This window comes from Diachasmimorpha longicaudata, chromosome 6 (genome assembly GCF_034640455.1).
Source record: "Diachasmimorpha longicaudata isolate KC_UGA_2023 chromosome 6, iyDiaLong2, whole genome shotgun sequence".
Lineage (NCBI taxonomy): Eukaryota > Metazoa > Arthropoda > Insecta > Hymenoptera > Braconidae > Diachasmimorpha > Diachasmimorpha longicaudata.
In genome coordinates, this window is record NC_087230.1 from 8,518,541 (window position 1) to 8,539,544 (window position 21,004).

At 40.8% G+C, this 21,004-nt stretch overlaps 1 protein-coding gene across 7 annotated transcripts in view; it reads right to left on the reverse strand.

The window, feature by feature from the left end:
• LOC135163561 (small conductance calcium-activated potassium channel protein) overlaps positions 1-21,004 on the reverse strand; it is an 88,095-nt gene that overhangs the window by 41,355 nt on the left and 25,736 nt on the right. For 3 of the 7 annotated variants that reach the window (XM_064123092.1, XM_064123088.1, XM_064123086.1), the window contains one exon: positions 14,311-14,532. The exons of 2 other annotated variants lie outside the window; for them this stretch is intronic. In XM_064123092.1, the coding sequence (XP_063979162.1) occupies positions 14,311-14,532 (222 nt within the window). The remainder of the gene's footprint in view (positions 1-14,310; positions 14,533-21,004) is intronic. 2 more of the 7 variants (XM_064123089.1, XM_064123087.1) reach the window with 1 other exon arrangement.

The following is a 21,004-nucleotide window of genomic DNA, read 5'->3' on the forward strand; positions in this document are numbered from 1 at the left end:
GGGTTCACCACTTGATTCGATTGAAGTACTTAAACATACGTTGTACCATTTATAACGTACACTATTGTCTGTGACACACGTTACGGATATACTTGATTTACAGACTCGCCTCAGCATTGTGTACACGTGATACTGTTAACCGAATGGAGTTTGTAATCACAATTTGTTGACTATTAGTCACTCGGTGGTATGCTGTGCAATACCTTCAGAGGGAGAATACTACTCGGGATTCGCTTCAGTGAATACCGATCCACCGGTTATTTGCATCTCTCGGCACTCATTGATTTCCACCGGATGAAATATAATGGGTAAAGTTATCCCTTGAACTATTCCTCAGAGCTCTCGTCCTTCGCCATTCGCTGGAATTATTAATGACACTGGCAATTAATACGCGGGACACTCCCGAGGGAGCCACTGCTTTCTGCCGATAGAGTACTCATTAATTGGGGATTCGGAAAGTCTTGAATTATTCTGGAGTGATACATCCTTCATCATCCAGAAGGTCTCCCTGAATTTTTGGGAAAATTAAGCTGCAGTTGCACGTTAATTCACGGACAATTGACTGCTCTACAACAGTTTAAATTTCAATGGACCTAATGCGAGGACAAAAATTATAAGCGCAACGCTGGGGGATAAAGTGAATGGGGGATTGAGAAGTGCACAGTAAAATATGATTTTTTTTTTCGTTCAGGGTAAAGTCAGGAAGAGCTCAAGTTTCAGGGGAATAGGCTTGGCCAGTTTGAAGTTTGAGAATTTTTACTGAATTACAATTTTATTCGCGATGGCTCCACTGGTTTCATCCGACACAATTCTCCATTTTTCTTAAGCCATTTAATACCATTAGACATTCCACGTATTTCTTCCAAATAGGGTTAAAAGATTGGCCACATGGCTCTGACTAACTCTTTCTTTTCTTCGATTTTTATTTATAATATAACGTGTTCCAGTTTTTAGCCCCTTTCCAACTGACTCAGTGCACATTCCACACCCTCGTGTCACTTCCTCCGATATGACTATATTCCATGGATCCATCACAGGGAGAATATTCAGCGGATACGAAATTTCGGGGGTTCATCCATGAATATATCGATGTTATACATATCGATTCAGTTGAATTTTTATTTTTTCATTCTCATGAAGAACTGGGTCAATGCAAATGGGCAATTTACATGCTTATGTGAATGAAATTTCTATTGTTACGAGTGCACACCCAGTCGTGCATGAATATTTTTATTTTTTGTGGAACTTTTGATACTTATTTGAATTGTTTGTGGGCTTGAGAGGGGAATTTTCTAGGCTCCTCTGGCCGGCAAAATTGTTCAAATATTCTCCAAGGACGTAGCTCTGCTCAAAGGATTAAGTACCAACCAATCATTCTCCATCTATTCCTAATTAATTGCGTTACTATTCTCATTAATTTATACCAAATGAGTTAATTCATATTAAAATAAAAAAAAGTTAAGTTGTTGGAGCAGAAACACGAGCATAGGTGGGGATTTAGGGAAAGTGGGGTAGGGGGTGGAAGGTTCCTCATTTAGCAAGAAGCACTTTATCATACGATCTTTAGAGCGTCATTAATTTAGTTTCCAGTCCCATAATCAGGCAATTTATCAAATCACATGCAGGCACAGTGTGCTTAGGTTAGAAATTAATTTCATCCCTTCCATCAATTGAATATTCCAGGGAGGCCCTTAAAGGGGAGAAAAATTCTCGAATTTGTTGAAATGAATGAATTTTTTCGTGCTCTACAATTTATTTTTCTTTTATTTTCCAAGTAGTTGGAAACAACTGAGTCCAATGCTCCACCGGAGTGCCATCCTGAATTTATTGGTGAATTATTCAGCGTTAATTATCCATTATGATATGGTGATTTGAATCGCAATGAGGCACGTATTACCAGTAATTTTTCCCTGAATCCCCGCGGTTCGCAAATTCCAGATTGTTGAAATGTCAATGGGGGAGCATGAGATATTCCGTCGTAATTATTTAGGGCATGAATTACAAGTTGTCGCGGAGGGGGACGAAGAGAGCTTTCGACGTGAAAGTTTGTCAGCGTCAGGAGGTAACTAGTGAATTCCGGGTTTATGTTGTTATTTGGTACGCGTGTGCCACTTCAGTCGAGCAACATGAATTTGGGGAGAAGTACTGGGGGATGTGAGAGTACTTGTTACGGCCTTGTGTTATTATAACTACATTGAAAGGAGTCATTTAATAATCTACAAGCGAAACCCTCAAAGGGCAGGGAATGAAAGGCGAAGTGGGAGGAAGACCTTTTTCAAGGAGATGAAGATGAAACTTCAGGTAAAATTGTAAACTTCAGGAAAAATGAGAATTCTCGATCTCAGAATATAAATGTTAGAATTTTATTAGAGCTTCTCTCAGAGCTTTCCAGGTCTCACGATTAATATTAAATATTTGAAAGGTAATAAGATGGAATAATGTTCGAAAATATTTTTTCTCATTCCACTGATCCTGAATTATATTCAATTCAAACAAATCCCTTTTCTGAGTGCGGTTCACCTCTCAAAGGTCCTGGCATAAAAATATTAATTCTCATTACAAAAAAACAGACAATTCAAATCAAATAAAACCCTCTCAATTCCGGAATATACATATAGTCCCCCGTGTTATCATCACCAGACCGTAGCTCCCGCCCTCGGATATCAACAACGTACTCCTCGGTTAAATGATAAGAGCGCGAATTTTCCGGTCCCGCTGGATGAAGACCCTCTGAAAATGCAACCTGGCGCATTCCACCGAGTAATTTGCATTCCAATAATCTTCATAAACATTCTCCATGTGTTACCGTCGCCCAACAACCCCTCATTTTCCGTCCAAATTATGCACTGGAATGCGCACCCCGCGATTAATAAAAAAAAAGCAATCAGTGGTGTCGAATGCGCCAGTTGAAAACACGCAATAAAGTCGGAATTTCCACCTAAAAAAAATATATATATACATATATATATATACGCAATGTGACAAAGGCCCAACGAGGGCGAGAACAATTGGATTTGCATCGAAATCACGTCTAGACCTTTCTGGCCTTAATGAATACGTTCGTTCGCTCGTTTTTCCCTCTGGGGGCTGTGAAGGAATAAAACGAATTGCTCGTTTCATCATTCAAACCACCCGAGAGCCGACGGTATATCGAAGGTTAGCGAATAAACAAGTGGTACCTCAGGGAAAGCCCCGGACTTAATCACAATTCCACAAATATATTCATCCATTTTCACTCCTCCCCAGGATTTAAAAAAATAAATAAAATCACCAAAGCTTTCTCACCATCACTCACACCCACCCCATCACCATGGAGCCACCCGAGATCGTAAACATCACTCCTCCATCACTGGGATATCGATGCAATTCGTCCAATGATTCAGCCGCATTAATCGGCGATCTGGCGTTTGAAGCGTTACAACAACACGTCTGCATCGCTGGACCTCGCTGATCTTCGGGACAATGGACTGCTGTCCATGAGGTACATTTCTCCGATGGTACCCCGATCATCCCCGCACGTCGGTGCTACGACACCGTTAACACGCAACACAATGCACATGTTATTCCACACACACTCGTCATAATCAGTGTAAATTCTACATCGAGTGATAAAAAAAAAAAAATAATCACTGTTTATGATTCAATCTAACATAAATTATTTATTATTTGTTGTTCAGGTGAAATTATTTTCAATGGTTAATCAGACACTGGCACGAGATGTCAATCCGAGAGATTGTTGGAGGAATAGAAGAGCCGTGGCGAGCGTCCGCAAGCTGCGACGCTCCCGACAGGACTGCGCTGCTGTCACTTGCTCCCTCCCCGCCGAGGCACAATCCCCTCCTCACTCTCTAGACGCCTCGCCATTCCACCAGATTCCACCCCTATTGCCAACCCGATCCCACTCGTACCCTCACCACTGTACTTCCTCCCGTAGCGTGTAATACCTACTCCTTTGAAAAGAACCATTTTGCCCCGTTTAGCAGGGAGAATGGGCTAAATTGTCTCATTCGCTCTGTACCAGCCATCGCTGATGATAAAATCTCTGCGTGAGTAAATGTGAACCGATGTCACGCCCTGATAGCACCGAATTTTAAATTTTCTCTCGTGCTTTACGAATGTTGTTCGCCGAGAAAAAAGCTTTGGGTTTTCAGGGACAGCCTTTGTGGTTGAATTTGCTGATAAAAAGCACTGAGGTCTAACGATTTTTTTTTGGTTATTTCGCAAGTTGAATGCTAATCAATCGGAGGAATGAAAAATGTTGAGTTGAAATGACGAAAACTAATTTTATGAAATTGTCGGTGGAAGGTACGATACTTTCAGGGGAATTTGCTAAAAAAATTTGGTATTTTTACGGATAATTTAAACAATTTATAATCCTCGTGAAGAAAAGTGCTGAAGTGGTCCAGGACCATCCACCTGGCCATCCATATCAATATCCGGGGCGTACGAAAGAGTTATAAATTCACAATTGACGACCCGGCTCTGACACCCTCCCTTAATGGATACTGCACGCTGCTGTCCACTTTGCCCGCTTTTTAACTATTAACAACATTCGTTAATAGTTAAAAAAGGGGATTTAGTGTCTGTTAAATCCCTCCATTTTTCTATTAACGTACCGCGAACCTGGATTGCACTAGTGCGGCGCCCCACACCCGAACCTTTTTCACTGTTTTTTTAAAATCGTGAGAGCTTCATCGTTTTCGGAGCTTCCGGTCCAGTGAATATGTAGATTCGGGGATGTAATTGGACCTCAATACCCCTGAAAGGAATGCCACTGGATTACCCGGGATAATTAGCCGTTGAAGAGTCATTTAGTTCTGAAGATGAGGGGAAAAGTTTGAATTCTAGTGTGAACTTCATCCAGAAAATTGTATCATGTAATTATGTGTAGATGGGAGGGCATTGGGGAAGTTAATGCGGAGGGAAAAGTACAACGAGAGTAATTGTGGGGAATGGAAAAGTTCGGGGAAAGTAGAGTCAACGGAAAAGTATGGGCTTGGGAGACTGGGTAATTATGTCGGCTGGAATTACTAGCGACAATTAAAGGATATAGTTGATGCTGAGAGGGGCGGGGGGAGTCATTTGGCTGGATGCTTATTCTTCAGGGAAGAGAGCGAATGTGGGAAACGTGGAAAGTTATGGGCGAGGGCTTGATTTTATTGGATGATGAGAAAGTTCAGAGAACCGTCGCTTTGGTTCAGCGAATTTCATTTCAGTCGGAAAAATAGTGCACGTGAAGCAAACAGAAATTTTTAGTACAACTGTTTTACCATTTTTTTTTGTTTTTACTTTTAACAAAGTAACTGCTGGAACTGCATCAAGTTTTTTACTCACTTCATGGAAGAGAACTCAGTTGCATCAAATGTAGAATTCATTTATTTCTAACTGAGCTTTATTGGGAATTGAAAAATTGCTTCAAATAATTTATTTTTCTGACCGTTGATGCCAGGATTTTTTTTCTTGGACTGCAAATGATTTTCTTCATCTGTGCTTGTTATTTTCCTTTCCTTTTCTCATTACAGCCCCTGGAACGTGTTTATTGGCGCAGAAATGTGCTCTTTATCGACACTTTTACCGGAAAAAAATTGTAAGGGGAAGAAAAATGGACAGAAAATGTAAGAAAGTAATTACTGGCAATTAGAGCAGATGAGATTCGTCCCCTGATTGAAATTTTCCTTTAAATATTCACAGAGATTGTCATTTCCCAGGAATGTAGCGGAAATGTCCGCCAACGAGTGTCAGCCGAGTGAAATTTCCCGGAATAATTTCAAATTTCATTTTCTCATGACGAAGGAAATCAGTTGATCATTTTTCACCGTTACCACAATTTCGTGACTAATATTCCCATAAGCTGAAATTAATTAATCAATGGGCTTTCTGGAGGGGGTCAATATGACCTTGAAAATTTGACACCAGTTAATGGAGGCTTACGAACCCACCCACATTCCGCTCCTTGACAAATGTTCTCTCCCCTCACTGCCGGAGGCGTTGATTTGGAAGTGTACTTCGCATTCAAAAAATGGGAGAGAGCTCTCGAGTGAGGGTGAAAGTCATGTGATACTCGGAAATAGTAGGTCAACGTCTGATCGCGTGATCCTCGTGACCGCGCTCAGGAGCATTAATATTCAGATCGATAGCGTAAAGCCCTTATCTCGGCCCAGGGAAATCTGTTACTATTGCTATTTACGTGCGTAGACACTGCTTTCATTTCTCTCTTTCACCGCAATAACGTGAAAAATTACATCGTATTGGGGTGACAGTTGGGTTTGGATAGGGTCGTGGTCTATGAGTGCGTCATTTCCTCGAGGCTTGGGAGGCTAATAGCCTGTCGGCGTTTCAGCTCGGGGATGGCTAGACCGTCTCAATCACTGTCAAATTCACCAGAAAAATGAAAATGTGGGGATCAAAGGGCGGAATAATTCCCCGCGAATTTTCATCGAGAAAACGTTCAGTGGCTTAAATAATAATTCGAAATAATGAATATTTTACTGAATGACAAAATGGATCTATCATTTTTAAATAGAACAATAATTAACCGGCAATTTCATCGTCCGAAACGCAATCCTCGCGGCAAATACCATTAAATGACAAATATTTTCCCTGAAAGCAATTTAACATTTTGTCAAGGTAAAAGATGACTCCTGTGGGACACAGAATTACCTCTCTGCAAGCAATAAAATTTACCGTATTTGTTTGTTCACTGTCTTGCAGTTATTTTCCGAAAAATTGATTGAAAACATTAGTCGTCGTTGACAAATAAATATTTTGAACTCTAGCCTTTATCACTTCGCCCTCTCAGCTGACGCATTCATCAACTATTAACAAATATTCATTGATTTACATTCAACTCTACTGTTCGTTAATAGTTAACGAATCTGTTATGAATGAACGTGTCATTCCAGCAGTGAATGGAGAACGTTAATGAACCATTCAAGAGACTACTGATAAATTTATGACCAGCTGTCGAATTATTGAAACAAAAAATCGAAATTTAAGGCCCGAAAGCTCATTCGGGAACTGCAGTCAGCCTTCGTGATCTCCATTGTTAGATCAGAAAGTCGACACACCCACCACAAAAAGCTTGCGATGACTGACAGAAAATGTTTAACGTTAAATGCACACCCCTCACTGAGAGCTTTCATTAAAGACATGAAAGTGCCAGGGTGATTAGCCCGCTTAATACCCTTACCAGCAAAGTGGCTTGGGACGGTCTTTCTAATTGGAAAAACTCACGTCACTGAGCGCACCGTCGAGTGCATTTCGCGTCTGGTGGCTTTGAATGGGTCTGAAGCCAGTCTAGATGATGGAAATAATAAAAAAAATCGCAAGAGCAGCCACGAGCACTCGCTCGCAATATTCAAAACACGAATTCTTTCGTATCGTGGCTTCTCGTTTTGGCTCTTGAAATCTAATGACGGAAAATCGCTGGAGTTTCGGATTGGATAGGCTATCGTCCACCCAGGACTCTGCCAAGCTTTTACCGGGGGAGGAATGGGGGTGCGGTGGGTCGAGCGATCGAATCAGTGCGGTCTCACGTGTCGTATAGAGGTGAAATGTCTCCATTTTCCTCCAACTGGAGTCGTTGAGTCGTTATAGCCCTCTGTAAGCTCTTCTGCTTGTATCGCGCTTTCGACGATTATTTCCCGATAAAGTGCAGTCGTAATACGCTTGAATTCGAGTGCCAATGGATGGGGAATAATAAAAAATTTATATTCGAGGGGATACATTTTCATTGGGATTACCTGAGCGGAAAGCTATACTTTATGGAGTGCAATAGGCTGGGGTACAGAGGCAAATTTAAATATTACTTTTGCTGAATACATTTTAGGGGTTGGGGGTGAGGGAGCTACAGAGGCCAAAGGGGCATTCGATCAGGATAGCTTTGGTGGTGCAGTTGTAAAGGACTCGTACCAAAATGGCTCCCACTGGACGAAAAATCTACATGCTTTGCATACGTATTGGTAGACTTGTCGATATAACTGGAGATATCTCGATGCAGGGGCGCGAGTTTCCAATAAAATCGAGGAACACGCTTGCGTAAATTATGGGAATATTTTTCAGTGGTTCCCAGGAAATGGTGGGGCTCTGTACGATCATGTCTCGGGTAGCTTTGAGAACGGGTTATTGCAAATTGAAGGTATTCAATTTTTTTTTGATATTTTCAATATCGCTCACATAAAGGTTACTAGAGTCAAATGAAGCGTCGCTTGGGGTGTGGGGGAAAAACATGACACAAAAAATTATACGAGCGTATCGAATCGTGCGTAGTATGGTCTACCCTTTCTCGTGGGGGTCTCACCCTTTCTTGGTGAGGGGATATTATGACGCTGTTTCGAAGGTGATTTATACCGATAAATGACAGATCATTCGTAGATTGGGGTAGAATAGCGTTTTTTTAGTTTAATTCACGCCCAAGAAATGATAGATCACCCCCACGTGGTGTCCCTCAACGGGACACCATTTATTATTTAACACCGAGATTAGTTCACGCAGGGAACTGTTAGGGAAAAAATGAAAATTTATTGATTGAGTCGGGAAATTTGATTTAGGATGGGAAAAATAGTAAAATTCCTACACTTTCTAGAGCCTCACAATCCCTCTTCAGAAATTCAGCGAAATTGTATTTTTCATATTGCTGGAATTTTTTTTCTCGTGTCTGGAAAATGTCTGCAAAATGGGTGTGAAATTCAGACATTCTTTTTCCGGTGCATTAGGTTGTCATCCACCCGAATATCAATCCTTCACCGGGGAGAATATTTTTTAAAATTCTGAGACCCTGAAACTATTGAAAAACGAATCTACAGCCATGAATACCATTTTTTACCGTCACTGTATTGGCCATTGTCGTGCATACTAGATAAATTTGAGCATAACTTGGATACTCAGACTGAGCATGTACCCTCTGAGGCCAGGCCAGGGTGTACACGATGAAAAGTGTGCAGAAGAAAGTGTAATAAGTTTGAAATATGCGCATGCATTTTTACTGACTCCTGCAACCCTCCCCAACTGCATTCCTCCACTCGACTGTTCCTTAACCAGCCCTCCCCCACAGATTGATGTGTTCTAACCCTGAAAATGTTTTCATCCACCTCTGGTGATGGTATTTTTCATTTTATTCCGGAAAAATATGAAACCCATAAATTGTTGCGATTGAACAGCACAAATTACTACCTCATATTTCACAATTCACTGATTAAAATCACTCCCCGCAATATTTTTCACCAATTTTTTAATCGCATTCAGTTATCCACCGTCACATTGTTGGCCATTTCAACCCCACGTTGTGCTTTATCTTTACTCCACTCTCACTCGGCAGTTGCCGCGTGTATTCTATTTTTTACTGAGAATAAACTAAAAAAGTAATGGCACGAGGTACAAATATCGCTGGAATTCAGGAGAGCGGTTGGTTTTGTAGCGGCAGTATGTCGACAGCGTTTTATACATATTACTAAGCCGAAATATAAGCTCATTTCCATTATCGTTAGACCTCGTTTGCACGTTTATGAGAATATGCCGACAAATCCGAGTCTCGTGTCGTCAGGACACGAAAATTTTCATGGTAATCATTTATGCGGTCATTATCGTTGGTATATAATAATACAATTGAATTAATTTCAGTGGAGAACTATTGTTGAGTGTCCTTGCACAAATGCTTTTACGACGTCAGGAAATTGACGTTTATAAATGTAAGGAGATAAATTAAGCTCCCGGAGATTTTTTTGTATTTAAGGGAAAGCTCGCGGTTCTGCCTATTTAAATTGTCGTTAAATATTCGCAAACGAGCGAAATGCGGTCACGAGATTAAAAAATCAGGTAAAATATTTTAAATATTTGGAAATTGATTTTCAAACATCTTCTATAATTTATTCTACGTACATTGAAGCTCATTTAAGTTGACATTGACCGAATGAGCAGATATCCGTGGAATTTATTACGTAACACCGAGGTAGAAATTATATTAATTGAACAAAAAGACCTGCGTGTCCTTCAGACTTCTCCGAGGTACTTTCCCACTGCACACGATGATTTTTGCGACAGACTGTACCTTTTATTCTACATACATTACCACACAAATTAATTTTAACCGAATAAATAGATCTCGTTCAAATTCATTACGTAACCTTACAAATATTGTAGTTATTGAGTGAAATGATGTGCGTGGGCGATAAAAGCCCCATTATCTCCATCTCTCTCACTCACCCCTGGTTTCACCCCTTCTTTTATGAAAGTGGTTAAGTAATTTTGCGAATAGGATAACTCGTCCGTGAGGGAGACTCGGGCGATAACGTTCGTAACAACGTCTGCTCTTGCCTAATCCTGGACCCTCGTTATAGACTTGCCCTTCTCACCCCTCGGGCTACACCCTGAACTTCTCTACCCTCTCACCAACATAACTCGACCAACTATTTACCCTGAATCTACATATACCGCTGTGGTTATCGAGATTGAATCTGTGTATCTCGTGAGTGGGCCTCTGTTGCTTGGCTGAGCTACTCGTGACAAACAGTATGGAATTGACCTTTAACTCGACAACTGGCTGATGGGGAGGGGGAAGGAGGGAGGTGAGATTGGATGATTACTGGTAAGGAGTTGAAATGCCCTCGAATGGGTTTTGTTGCAGGGGATATTTTAATCGGAGAGGACATTGTGGGACTATAGTTTTTACGCTGGAGGAAAGTTGAATAAAAATTGCCTGGAAAATCCAGAACAGATTTTCTGCACGAGAGGCAATCGCGGAGAAGTATTTAATGTAATGAAACAAAAGGGTTGTTTGTGAATAATTTTTTATAATTACTCACCTCTGCTGGGAAATTTCCCATTTTTTATCCATTTCCTCAGAGCTTTTTACACTGAATTCTGATATTAAATGGATTTTTTGTCAAGTTGGGTTTCAGGGCTTTTTGGAATTTCTTCAGAAGCGGAGAATAACATTTGAACCCTTGCGGGATAACCCCTGTTTGTTATGAAAGCCCTGCAGCTCTGGTATCACTGACGTTGGGTCTGGACCATCCACCGAGGTCGACCTGAGATACATTCTCATGTGAAACGGACGCCCCGTTAATGTTATTAGAGAGGTCAAATAATTCTGGTTTCAGCGGGAATACATAGCACGATACTTGGAGTCGGGTGGAGTTGGTTAGGTCAGAGTTGGTGTCGAGGCGATGAAATTTCCCACATCGCCAACTTAATCATTAGCGTGAATGCATCTTGCTTTTGCTTCATACGGATGTCGCGGCGAGTTCCTGGTGGATATCTGGGATGATGAGTAACAGGAAAAGTCGGGTGAAAATTTCCGGTATCGAGCCACGGGGATTTTCACGTTTTTGCCATTCGTTTTAGAAAGCATGAAATAGAATTGCTTTTCCCACGGATTAGTTTGACAGTATTAGTTTTTTCACAACTGAGGGGCTGCGATTTTTTCCAGTTTTCCCTCTGGAATTTTTATGAGCAATTTCTTTCGGTGCCGCCCCTGAAATTTCGAATAAGGACGCGATATTTGTGAACTTTACCGAGGAGGAACATTCGGGGGATAATTTCACTGCAGAAACAAGTTTATACAGCGCTTGCAAACGACGCAAGTTTACATACAAGTTTATACAGCAAGAGGAGAACACGTTCTCATGGGGGAACGATTCCCTTCGTGCGGTGAACACTTGTCGAGGTTTCACAAGATTGGGTTTCACGGTCTTTCCTTCACAATTAGAATTTTCACCGGAATTTTTCGCGTCAGATTCCCATGGATCACGCGAAAATGAATTTTAAATTGACGATTCAATCAGATCGTGGAATTTCCGTCTCTTCCTCAAGAGAAATTTATGAATTCTCTGAAATTTGATTTCTGTATCTAATACTTGATGGAGTTTGTTGTTGCCCAACGGGTACAGGCACGTGACATCTCTCACTAATTGTCGGGTGGTTTGTCTCACCTTTGATGACGATTTTTTTCTCTCTGGTACTCGTGTCAAGGTTCAACTCCTGGATTCATCACCCTACGCGCCAATGAGGAGCACCGTTGTGCATAATAAACCGGACTTTGAACCAAAACACTGGGGGCACTGAGAGCTTCTATCCGAGCGTGAGCCACAACGTACACGCTTCAGTGACTATTAATTTATGCTAATAATATGCGCAGAGAAATCACGCACAAAGAGACACAGCGCTGGCATATATTTACATTTGCAATGTACAGGGAGGGCTGGGATTGCATGTGGTAATCAGTATACCCTAGTGTGAACCTCATTCAGGGAGGAATCTTTTAAAATAAGGGTTGAGACCACGGCCACGTGGACTCATATCCTAATGAGCTGGGACACCACCAAACAAATTACGATTTCCATGAAAAATTTATAAATTACAGGACATCGAGGCTCGGAACTGCACTCGGGGATAATTTTAATAAAATTCCAATGGGACAAGGAATTTTATTTGGAAGCTCACTTTTTTTCGAGAATTACTTTCATTTTATTTTCACAACTGCGATTTCTGGGTTCCTTGCAAATATGAATAAATTTCCCGGAATTTCTCAAATACTTCTCGATAAAGGAAACAAAATGCTTTCTAGCATTGCAACAGTTCTGGAAACCTAGTGTAATATTCCACTTGACTGAAAGCTCAGACATTCAACTACAAACGATGATAAAGAATCTAATAAGACAGAAATGATGAAAATACTTGCACATCCAAAGAGCACGAGAGAGACACGACTTTCGTTGAAGCTCACTCACCCGATCTGGATTTATTTCAGATTACAACCGGTCCATTTTGCCCTAGTCTCCGCCACTTTATTTCCCTCCGAGGAAATGAAAGTTCCATTCGTGGACGAAATTATTCCCCCAGCACTACCAACTCAATAATAACTCCTGTTTAAATAAGACCCGAGATAAAACAAATAAACAGAACTAGAAAGTCTGACTCGAGCTTTTCTCCTGTTGCGAGATACTCCTCCGGCTTTTAGAGTTTCGTGGCAGCCAGAGACAATGCTAGGGCGAAAAGTAATAACTTCGAGGAGTGGAAATTAATTGGATTGAACACAACCTATCCCTCCATTATGGATTTCATATCATGAACGCTAGATTTTTGAAAAATTACCAAATGAATTTGAATTAAATTAAGTAATTTGTAATTTATATTTATCTTCGAATGGCGGCCGGAAAAAGGTAAATTGTCCCGGGTCATTTAAAAAAATCTGGGCATCTAAAAGGACTTTTCATTAAGTTTCCATTATGCACACTTACATTTTCTCCGGTAACTTTTCCCCATATCTTCTGAAAATTTTTTATTATCCATATTTTTCCATGCAGCACAGTGTTTGCACAGCCATTCCCTCAGCTTGGAATTACCTCATGAACATGAACCCAAGGTGATTCACGTTTTTTTTCTCAGCTTCCTGAGACCGCGCTCTCCCTTATCACGTAATTTCAGCCTCACTCACCCACTCTGTTATCACTCCCCGTGTTCTTGTCCGCTCATCAGCCCCGAAAATCGATGATCGGTCTCGCATCATTACATATCGTCCGTGCACGACAAGGTGACGAGGGAAAAGGGATACTGGTCTCACCCGATACCCCACGATTCGATCATCGGATATTGAAGTATAACCCGAGTATACCCGAGAAAAGTGAGCAAACGAATTGGAAAAGTTTTTTACTTTACCAGAGGACAAAGTTATTTACTCGTAAGAGCCTCAATTGAAAAATAAAAAAAAAAGACCGAGAAACTGTCGTAACGAGAGGAAGAAATAAGAAATAAAATTATCGGATATCGGTGGATCGAATTTCGTAGTTGTTTTATAATTCTGCAGTTATAAAACTCGAATCTATATAAGAAAGTTTTTACATCGAGTGATTGAAAACACGGGGAGAAATTGTTTTTCGAAATTTTGTAGAGGAATGGAACGAAAATCTGAAACATTTCATAAATCCTCAGGTTTATGACCTAATAAAGTATCCAATTGTCACGTAATGTTCACCGAAGAAGGAAAATCGTATCGAAACTTTGGAAATATTGAATCCTCAGATGCGAGGCGAATTTTTTGAAAAATGAATAAATAAATAAAATAACATAGTTAATTTTTTCGAGTTATTACGATAATTTTTATGGAATCGTCGAGATTCTGGCGATTCGCAAAATTCTATCTAATTATTTTCACAAAATTTTTGCTCACATAAAACACTTCGGTGCAGATATTGCAGGGTGACTAGACTAACTAATAAAAATCTACCATTCGGTGTGATAAAGTGATGACTGTGTAGGGTTGTGTGATTGGTTGAACTAATTCAATTGTGATTAAGAAAGAAATCTAAAATTTACTGTTATATTTCCCACCGTCTTGACGTAGCTGACGGTCTCGGCGGTTGCCTCGGTGAGGGCTCTCCGCAGCTTGGAACGACGCACCTGTGACAGCGTTCGCGGGCAGAGTACGACACCCTGGGCCCCACCACCAGAGCCAGAAGCCGTTGCTGGGCCAGCAATCGGCGGCGGAGGTGTCGTTGCCATCGTCGATGTCGACGATTTGCACCACCACCAGGGAAACTGAGTGTTTTTATTACACGCCTGAGTTATTTTCTTGATTCATTAAAACTAATTATTTTGTAGACGACATCGAGCCTTTTCAAATCAATGCACTCATGAACTTGTTCGATTGTACCAAGTGCCGGGCGTTCCAACAAGTTTCGGGCCACATGTTTGAGGCTGTACATAGAGGTCGGTTTGGGAAGTTGTGCCGATCGAAACTTGTCAGAACATGGATGGAATATTGAAAAGACTCAAAAGCCCTGATCTTTGGTCCTACAGCTACTGTGGGTCTAATATACTACATTTGGTGTATTAGAGGGTCAAGGGGGTCTGTGCAGAATTGGGTTCTGGTGTTGGTTGGAAGATTTATTTTCTGCGAACGTCGCGGTTTTCGAAGGAATTTTATTGCGACCTGACGTCACTTATGGTGAATGTTCTATTCACGAAGAATTCTTGAAGTCCCCCAATTTATATAATTAAATTTACATAATATAAACATGAACTCGCGATATTAAAAAAAATGGTAACAGTCTTATGTCGGATGCAGCTAAAATATTTTTTCAATTTTCTAGCGGCTGATTGTTACTGGGTAGTTGAAATGTAAACAAGTAAAAACACTCATCTGCTTATTTCGATGTATAGAATACCGCGTGTTTCAACAAGTTTCACGCTACGGTTTCGAGACTAGACCTAGAACTCTAGTTTCGGAGTTATTGAAACTTGGCAGAACATAGTTGGATTATTGAAAGGGCTTAAAAGCCTTGATCTTTGGGTCTATGGCTGGGTCGGAAGCACTATATTAAATCTTTTAGTTATTCAGAAACTTTGGGACGCGTTTGGTTTTGGTGTCGGTTGGATAATTTATTTCTTGCAAGAATTTATTTTTTCTCCGATCGAACATGACATCTGCGGTTTCCGAAAAGGGCGCTAATTACCGGATCAACATCAATGACATATCGTGATGATTCAGGATTTTTAGAAGGCTCAACTATCATCCAGGGATTTGCCTCATCAATTTATCGAAAAGATAACTACATGGAGACAAATCATCCCAACAAATTAGAAAATGATTCACGACAACTTCTGACTTATTACTGTGGCTCCAAAATTACAAATTCTGTGAACGTTCTTCAACGATTTCCACAAAGCTGGTGAATCATGAGAGGTATAATTAATTTTCCCGGAAAAAAGCGTTGAATTTCCCTGACAGTTCGTAGAATTTAACTTCCGACTCATACTTCTTATTAAATTTTACTTCCCCCGTCTAGAAACATACTTTCACGGTTTTTCCGATAATTTTAGTTGAAGTCTTCCCTCCGTTTACCTCAACAAGGTTCTCAACACCGTAGTAGAACCATCAAAAGCCGTAGAAATCCCCTCAGATCCTTCTTCGGCTGCTTCGTTTCGGAAACCCTGCGTTTGATGATTTGTCTATTTACGAGCTTTTGCGTAGATTAGAATTTCCGTATCAGTCGGAAGATTTATCCACCACAACATCTGCGGCTTTCTAAAGGGCGCTAATTACCGGGTCAGCCTGAATGGCGTATCACAACTATCAGGGATTTCCAAAGGAGGGCTCAAGGTTGATCAAGAGGATCGCCTCGTAATTTTACCGAAACGATAAATACCAGAGGAAGGCTTTGCGTGGGTATCCCAGGGGGAGGGGGTACGATTTTGTGCTTTCGCTGTCTCATTTTCTGTCCTCTCTCGTTCGATAACGGGAGCCGGTTGTGCTCGAAATCTCAGCGAAAACGATCAGTTCACCCGAGCCTTCCCACACTCCATTCCCATATACCCCCTCCCCCCCAACCGGTCACTTAACCATCCCATTTCGAGAGCCTATAGGACATTTGCTCCTGTGTCCTCGGGTTTGGTTATCGGTCCTTTCGCATTGTTCCACTTTCCACATTTAAATCGATCAAATAGGGGGAAAGGGGGGGGGGTTGATCAGGTTTTCATAGCAGAGATGGCACAATGACGGAACTCCACTTCTGAAGAGTATTCAGTCCATCAGTTTATCTCCCTCAGTTCCCGTATTTTTATTCCAGAGAAAAATGTTACATTCGAAGAGGGTAATGAATACAATCTAAACAACCAAGTAGCCAACATCTAGACAGTTTAAATACGGCAAGCCCAGCACAAATACACATTGAAATATACAGATAACATTGACACGATGCAGACAGGTCGGCGTCGATAGATACAGGAAAAAAAAGCTTTCACTTCTAGCAACATGTCACTGATTTTCGTGATATTCTTTTGACAGAGCCTTGTCATTTGCAGCAAAGCTTCAGGAAAATATCTGATGTCATTTGTGTCGTTCACAAAATAATTTCTAATTTAGAACAAGATCAGACTTTTTTTTTTCTCTGGAGAATTCATGGAACTATGTAAACATCAAAGTACATGGACGAGTGGTGAGGATATCAGCAGTTGAAGAGGAGAATTGCCACAAGTTTCTCCCCAAGTTTCACCCCCCGGAGTGGTCTCCAATTTTACCAACATCAGCAGCCTACCCAGCATCTGCTTACCAGCTAAGGAAATAATTCTAATGAACACCCTCTTCTTTTACGGGGGCGTGTCTATTTCCTCCTGCTAACCGCACTCATGATTGTGCAAGTTTGGCAGAAGGCCAGGAGCTGCACAGGAAGACTCAGCGTCCCTATCTCCTTTTCAATGGCATTTGAGGTCTTCCCTCTTTCACTCGATGCGTCTTCCTTCCTTCTGTTCCAACATTCACCTTCTCCAACCACCGCTGTTACCACTAACGACCTTTCTCACTCGTTTCATTCTACGCTCACTGTACCCTAACATGATATCTCCACTTCTGCCGCCTTCCTGCATTCATTGGAAAAGATAACCAACGTAACTTGACGTCTCATCATTTCCGTTGATCCTATGACACTCATCAAATCCCTTATCACTGGACTGAGTTAAAGTTTAAGGGGTCACTTGATATCGTTAAATTTCTGGAAAAAAACTTGTGGCTTTTTAATCCCTCGTAACAGTCGTCATTTCGCCCAACTGATTTTCTTGTTTCATTATTATGTTTACTGATGATAGTTGGAATGCTGGTTTTATTTTTTGAATTGCAGATCAACGAATGGGTTTATCGACCACATTTTCCACAACCGTGAATATTTTAATGCGAGTGGGGTGAATGGGGAGGGGAGAGCATTCCGATTCCCAGGGGTTTAATGGATGTTCATTCACTCCTCGATGAACCTCCAACAGCGACGGCTAAATTATCTCGATGGCTTTCATCCCCTCTCGTCCGTTGATTATTCACCACCCCTGAAAATTGAGTATTTTACGGGACTCACTGCCCTTCTGGAGCATACACCACTATTTGTTCATTCTCACATTGTTTCACGTGATTCGCGTTTCAATTTCAAACGTGATTTGGTTTTAAATGGCAAATCGCTGGGGCAAAAGGGGAGCTCCTTTCGTGATCGATAATTGGAGATTGGATGGAAGAAAATTCGACTATTGGTGCGACATTTCGGAGGACTTTCATTGAATTGTAGAATGCAATCATTGAATTTTGAGGCCCTTTCGGAATCTGACGACAAGTCTTAGATTGAAAGTTTGATTACTAATTTTTTTCTCATGAATTCTTATGAATAATTAAATATTCCTGAACAGTTCTGTTGCTCATTTTTTTCAGACGAAAATATCTTTCACTTTATAACGCTTGTCTTGCTGTCAATATTTCATAATTTTATTGGAATTCGCAGTAACACTTGAACCTCTGAAATTTCTTCTCAATCGAGACGATATCACGCTTGAAAGCAACAACTAAAATGTCCATAAAATTTCATATTTCTTTCAATACTCTTAACTCTTACGCTCATAAAATGTGCCACGTTCAAAATTTATTATTGAACATAGTAAAAATTACGAGTCAGTAGGGTGGAAATGGTAGGGTAAAAATAAAATTTAATCCTTCCCAAATAAAAATTCGATTGGCATAAATCAAATTTTACAAATATTTTACTGTCCCATTCACTCTATTCCTATATTCACGTTATAAATTTTAATTTCACATTATCCTTATTCGCAAACTCCCTCCCTCCCCCCATGATTATCTGAGACGATAGAAATTATTTGAAACCCAATCGATGGAGTACACGTCAATCATTTCGGTTTTCTGGTGGAAATATTCAGTGGTGGAGGGATGCTTGATGCGAGGATTGAAGTATGCTTTCACCTACTAGAATATCAAGAATGCTGTGCGCGCATGTGTGCGCGGGGTGGTGAGGAGAGGGTTGCTAGTGATAGGAGGGTGAGGTATATATGGATAGAATAAAGGCTGGAGAAGAGTGTGATGGTTGTATGGAGGCGCGGAGTGTTGAAGGGCCGGCTGAAGCACGTACAGCAGATATAGCCAGAAACAAGAGGGCGGCACGAAAACATTAGAAAAAAGAAAAGAAAGTCAAAGAAAAATGAGTGAAAGGTGGAAATTATGCGCAAATGCGAGCGAGCGAGAAACTAAAAGATGGAGATTTCTCAGTCATATATGTACATAACTAATGTGATCCTCAATCCCTGCCAGGGAACTCCATCATTTTATCGCTGACGTTCTTTTCCTCGTTTTATTACCCACCCGTTTCATTCGCTCTTATCATTCCACACGCCTTCACCTGGTTATATCTGAATTCCGCACACTGACAGAGGAATTCGGTTAATATTGCCGAATCAATTCCGAGGAATTTCTTTTCTCATCCGCGTGGATGATGCACATATTACTTGCTCTAGTTAATTATAAATTTTGTTGATCCAATAAATTACGCTTATCCCATCGTCGAATGTATCGCACATTGCTGACGTCTTTATTAGGCTATTTACGGATAAATGTCCGATTGGGAAATAATTAATGAATGATTTGTTGGTGCGTCTCGTTGATTCGAGTTTCATTCAAATGAGGAAACATCAAACTCTCGCGGTTTTGTTTGCTAATGGATACACGGAGGGTCATCTGTTCCCGGTAAATTGAATTATAGTAATATGATATCTGCTTTTGGGGGATCTCATTCGCTTGCATTGAATTATATTGTAAATTTAATTTCGTAACGGTAAACTGGTGTCTAGAGCTCAGTCCCACCTTTTCACGGTTTTCTTGGAATGAGATTTCGAATGACGTCGTTATTCGTGGAAATCGGGAAAAATAATTAAGACAGTCCATGAATCGAACGGGATTGCGTTTGTGAGGCGGATCCCGAGTGCCGAGAGCCAGTGGGTCCGCGTTTAAGGAACCAAAACAAAACAAACAACCCGGTGAACTCATCGCTCAGTGATATCCTTCCGCGATAAAGGAATACAAATAATTGATGAATAAGACGAGTATTATTCGAGTTTTATTCCTGTAGTGGATACAGGCAGTTGATATCGGGCGTGCGACGGTGTCGAATGTGTCAGGACAGTAAAATATTGAGAGTCGAAGTATCGGTGAAGTGTTTAGTGGTTTATTTAAACCGATTATGAAAATGTGATGTGGTCCAGGATATTCGGGAGACCCATTAATGCAGTACAAATGCCGAATGCATTACAAGAATGAATAATTGCATCCAAAAAAATTATAACAACAATAAAATAATCTGATCACCGAGTAATGGCATTTAAAATGCGATCAACGATAAATTATTGATAATATTATAGAAGATTGATCAGGGATTATGACATTAAGACTTTTTTATTCATAAATTACGTTCAGAAAAATCCTAAAAGTGATATTTTTAATGTTTTTTTATCGATCTTTGTGTGAATTGATTTTTTTTCTTTTATTAGTGATTTCGAAAGTGTGTGATAAAGATTCCATAATGAAGACAACATTTCAACTAAAAATATTTGAATAATAAAATCATAATCAAGTGTTGAAAGTGTTAGTGTTCAGTGTGTTAGTGTTGTGTTGTGCCATCAAAGGAGTCGAGATCAATTGAATGTTTAAATACATTGGATACTACTGGCGGACTGTTGGGGAGATAAGAAAGGAACTGTTGTTCCTTTCCAACGCCGGTGAGTCATTCCACCATTACTTTTAAATATATCAACACCTTCATTTATTATTATCGCCGTCGAATATCCGGAGAATATATATTCGAATTATCGTCGAATTTCGTTGACAAAGAATTATGCCCGACGAATCACCGCCCCTGGGTCGAAGCCCGTGTATTTATTTCACCCTGTCACCGGGACTTGAACGAGCGCCGGTGTCGCTGGCAATAAATTTCATCCCAGGGCGTCCTTTCGGCCTCGTTGCGTCCTCTCGCGACAGCACAAAAATTCCCCTCCTTGACCCGTTTGTTGCCGACCGACGCAAACGACTCGTTCCACCACCAAATACAAACTCGAATCCCACCCACTCACCCCCACCCCCTACGCCGCCAGACATGGCCGTTACTGCTCCGTGTCGGTAAAACATCCCTTATCCGAGCTGACAGTAATGCAGGTTTCTTGCTTCACAGTACCGGGAAAATCCCTTTTTTTCATC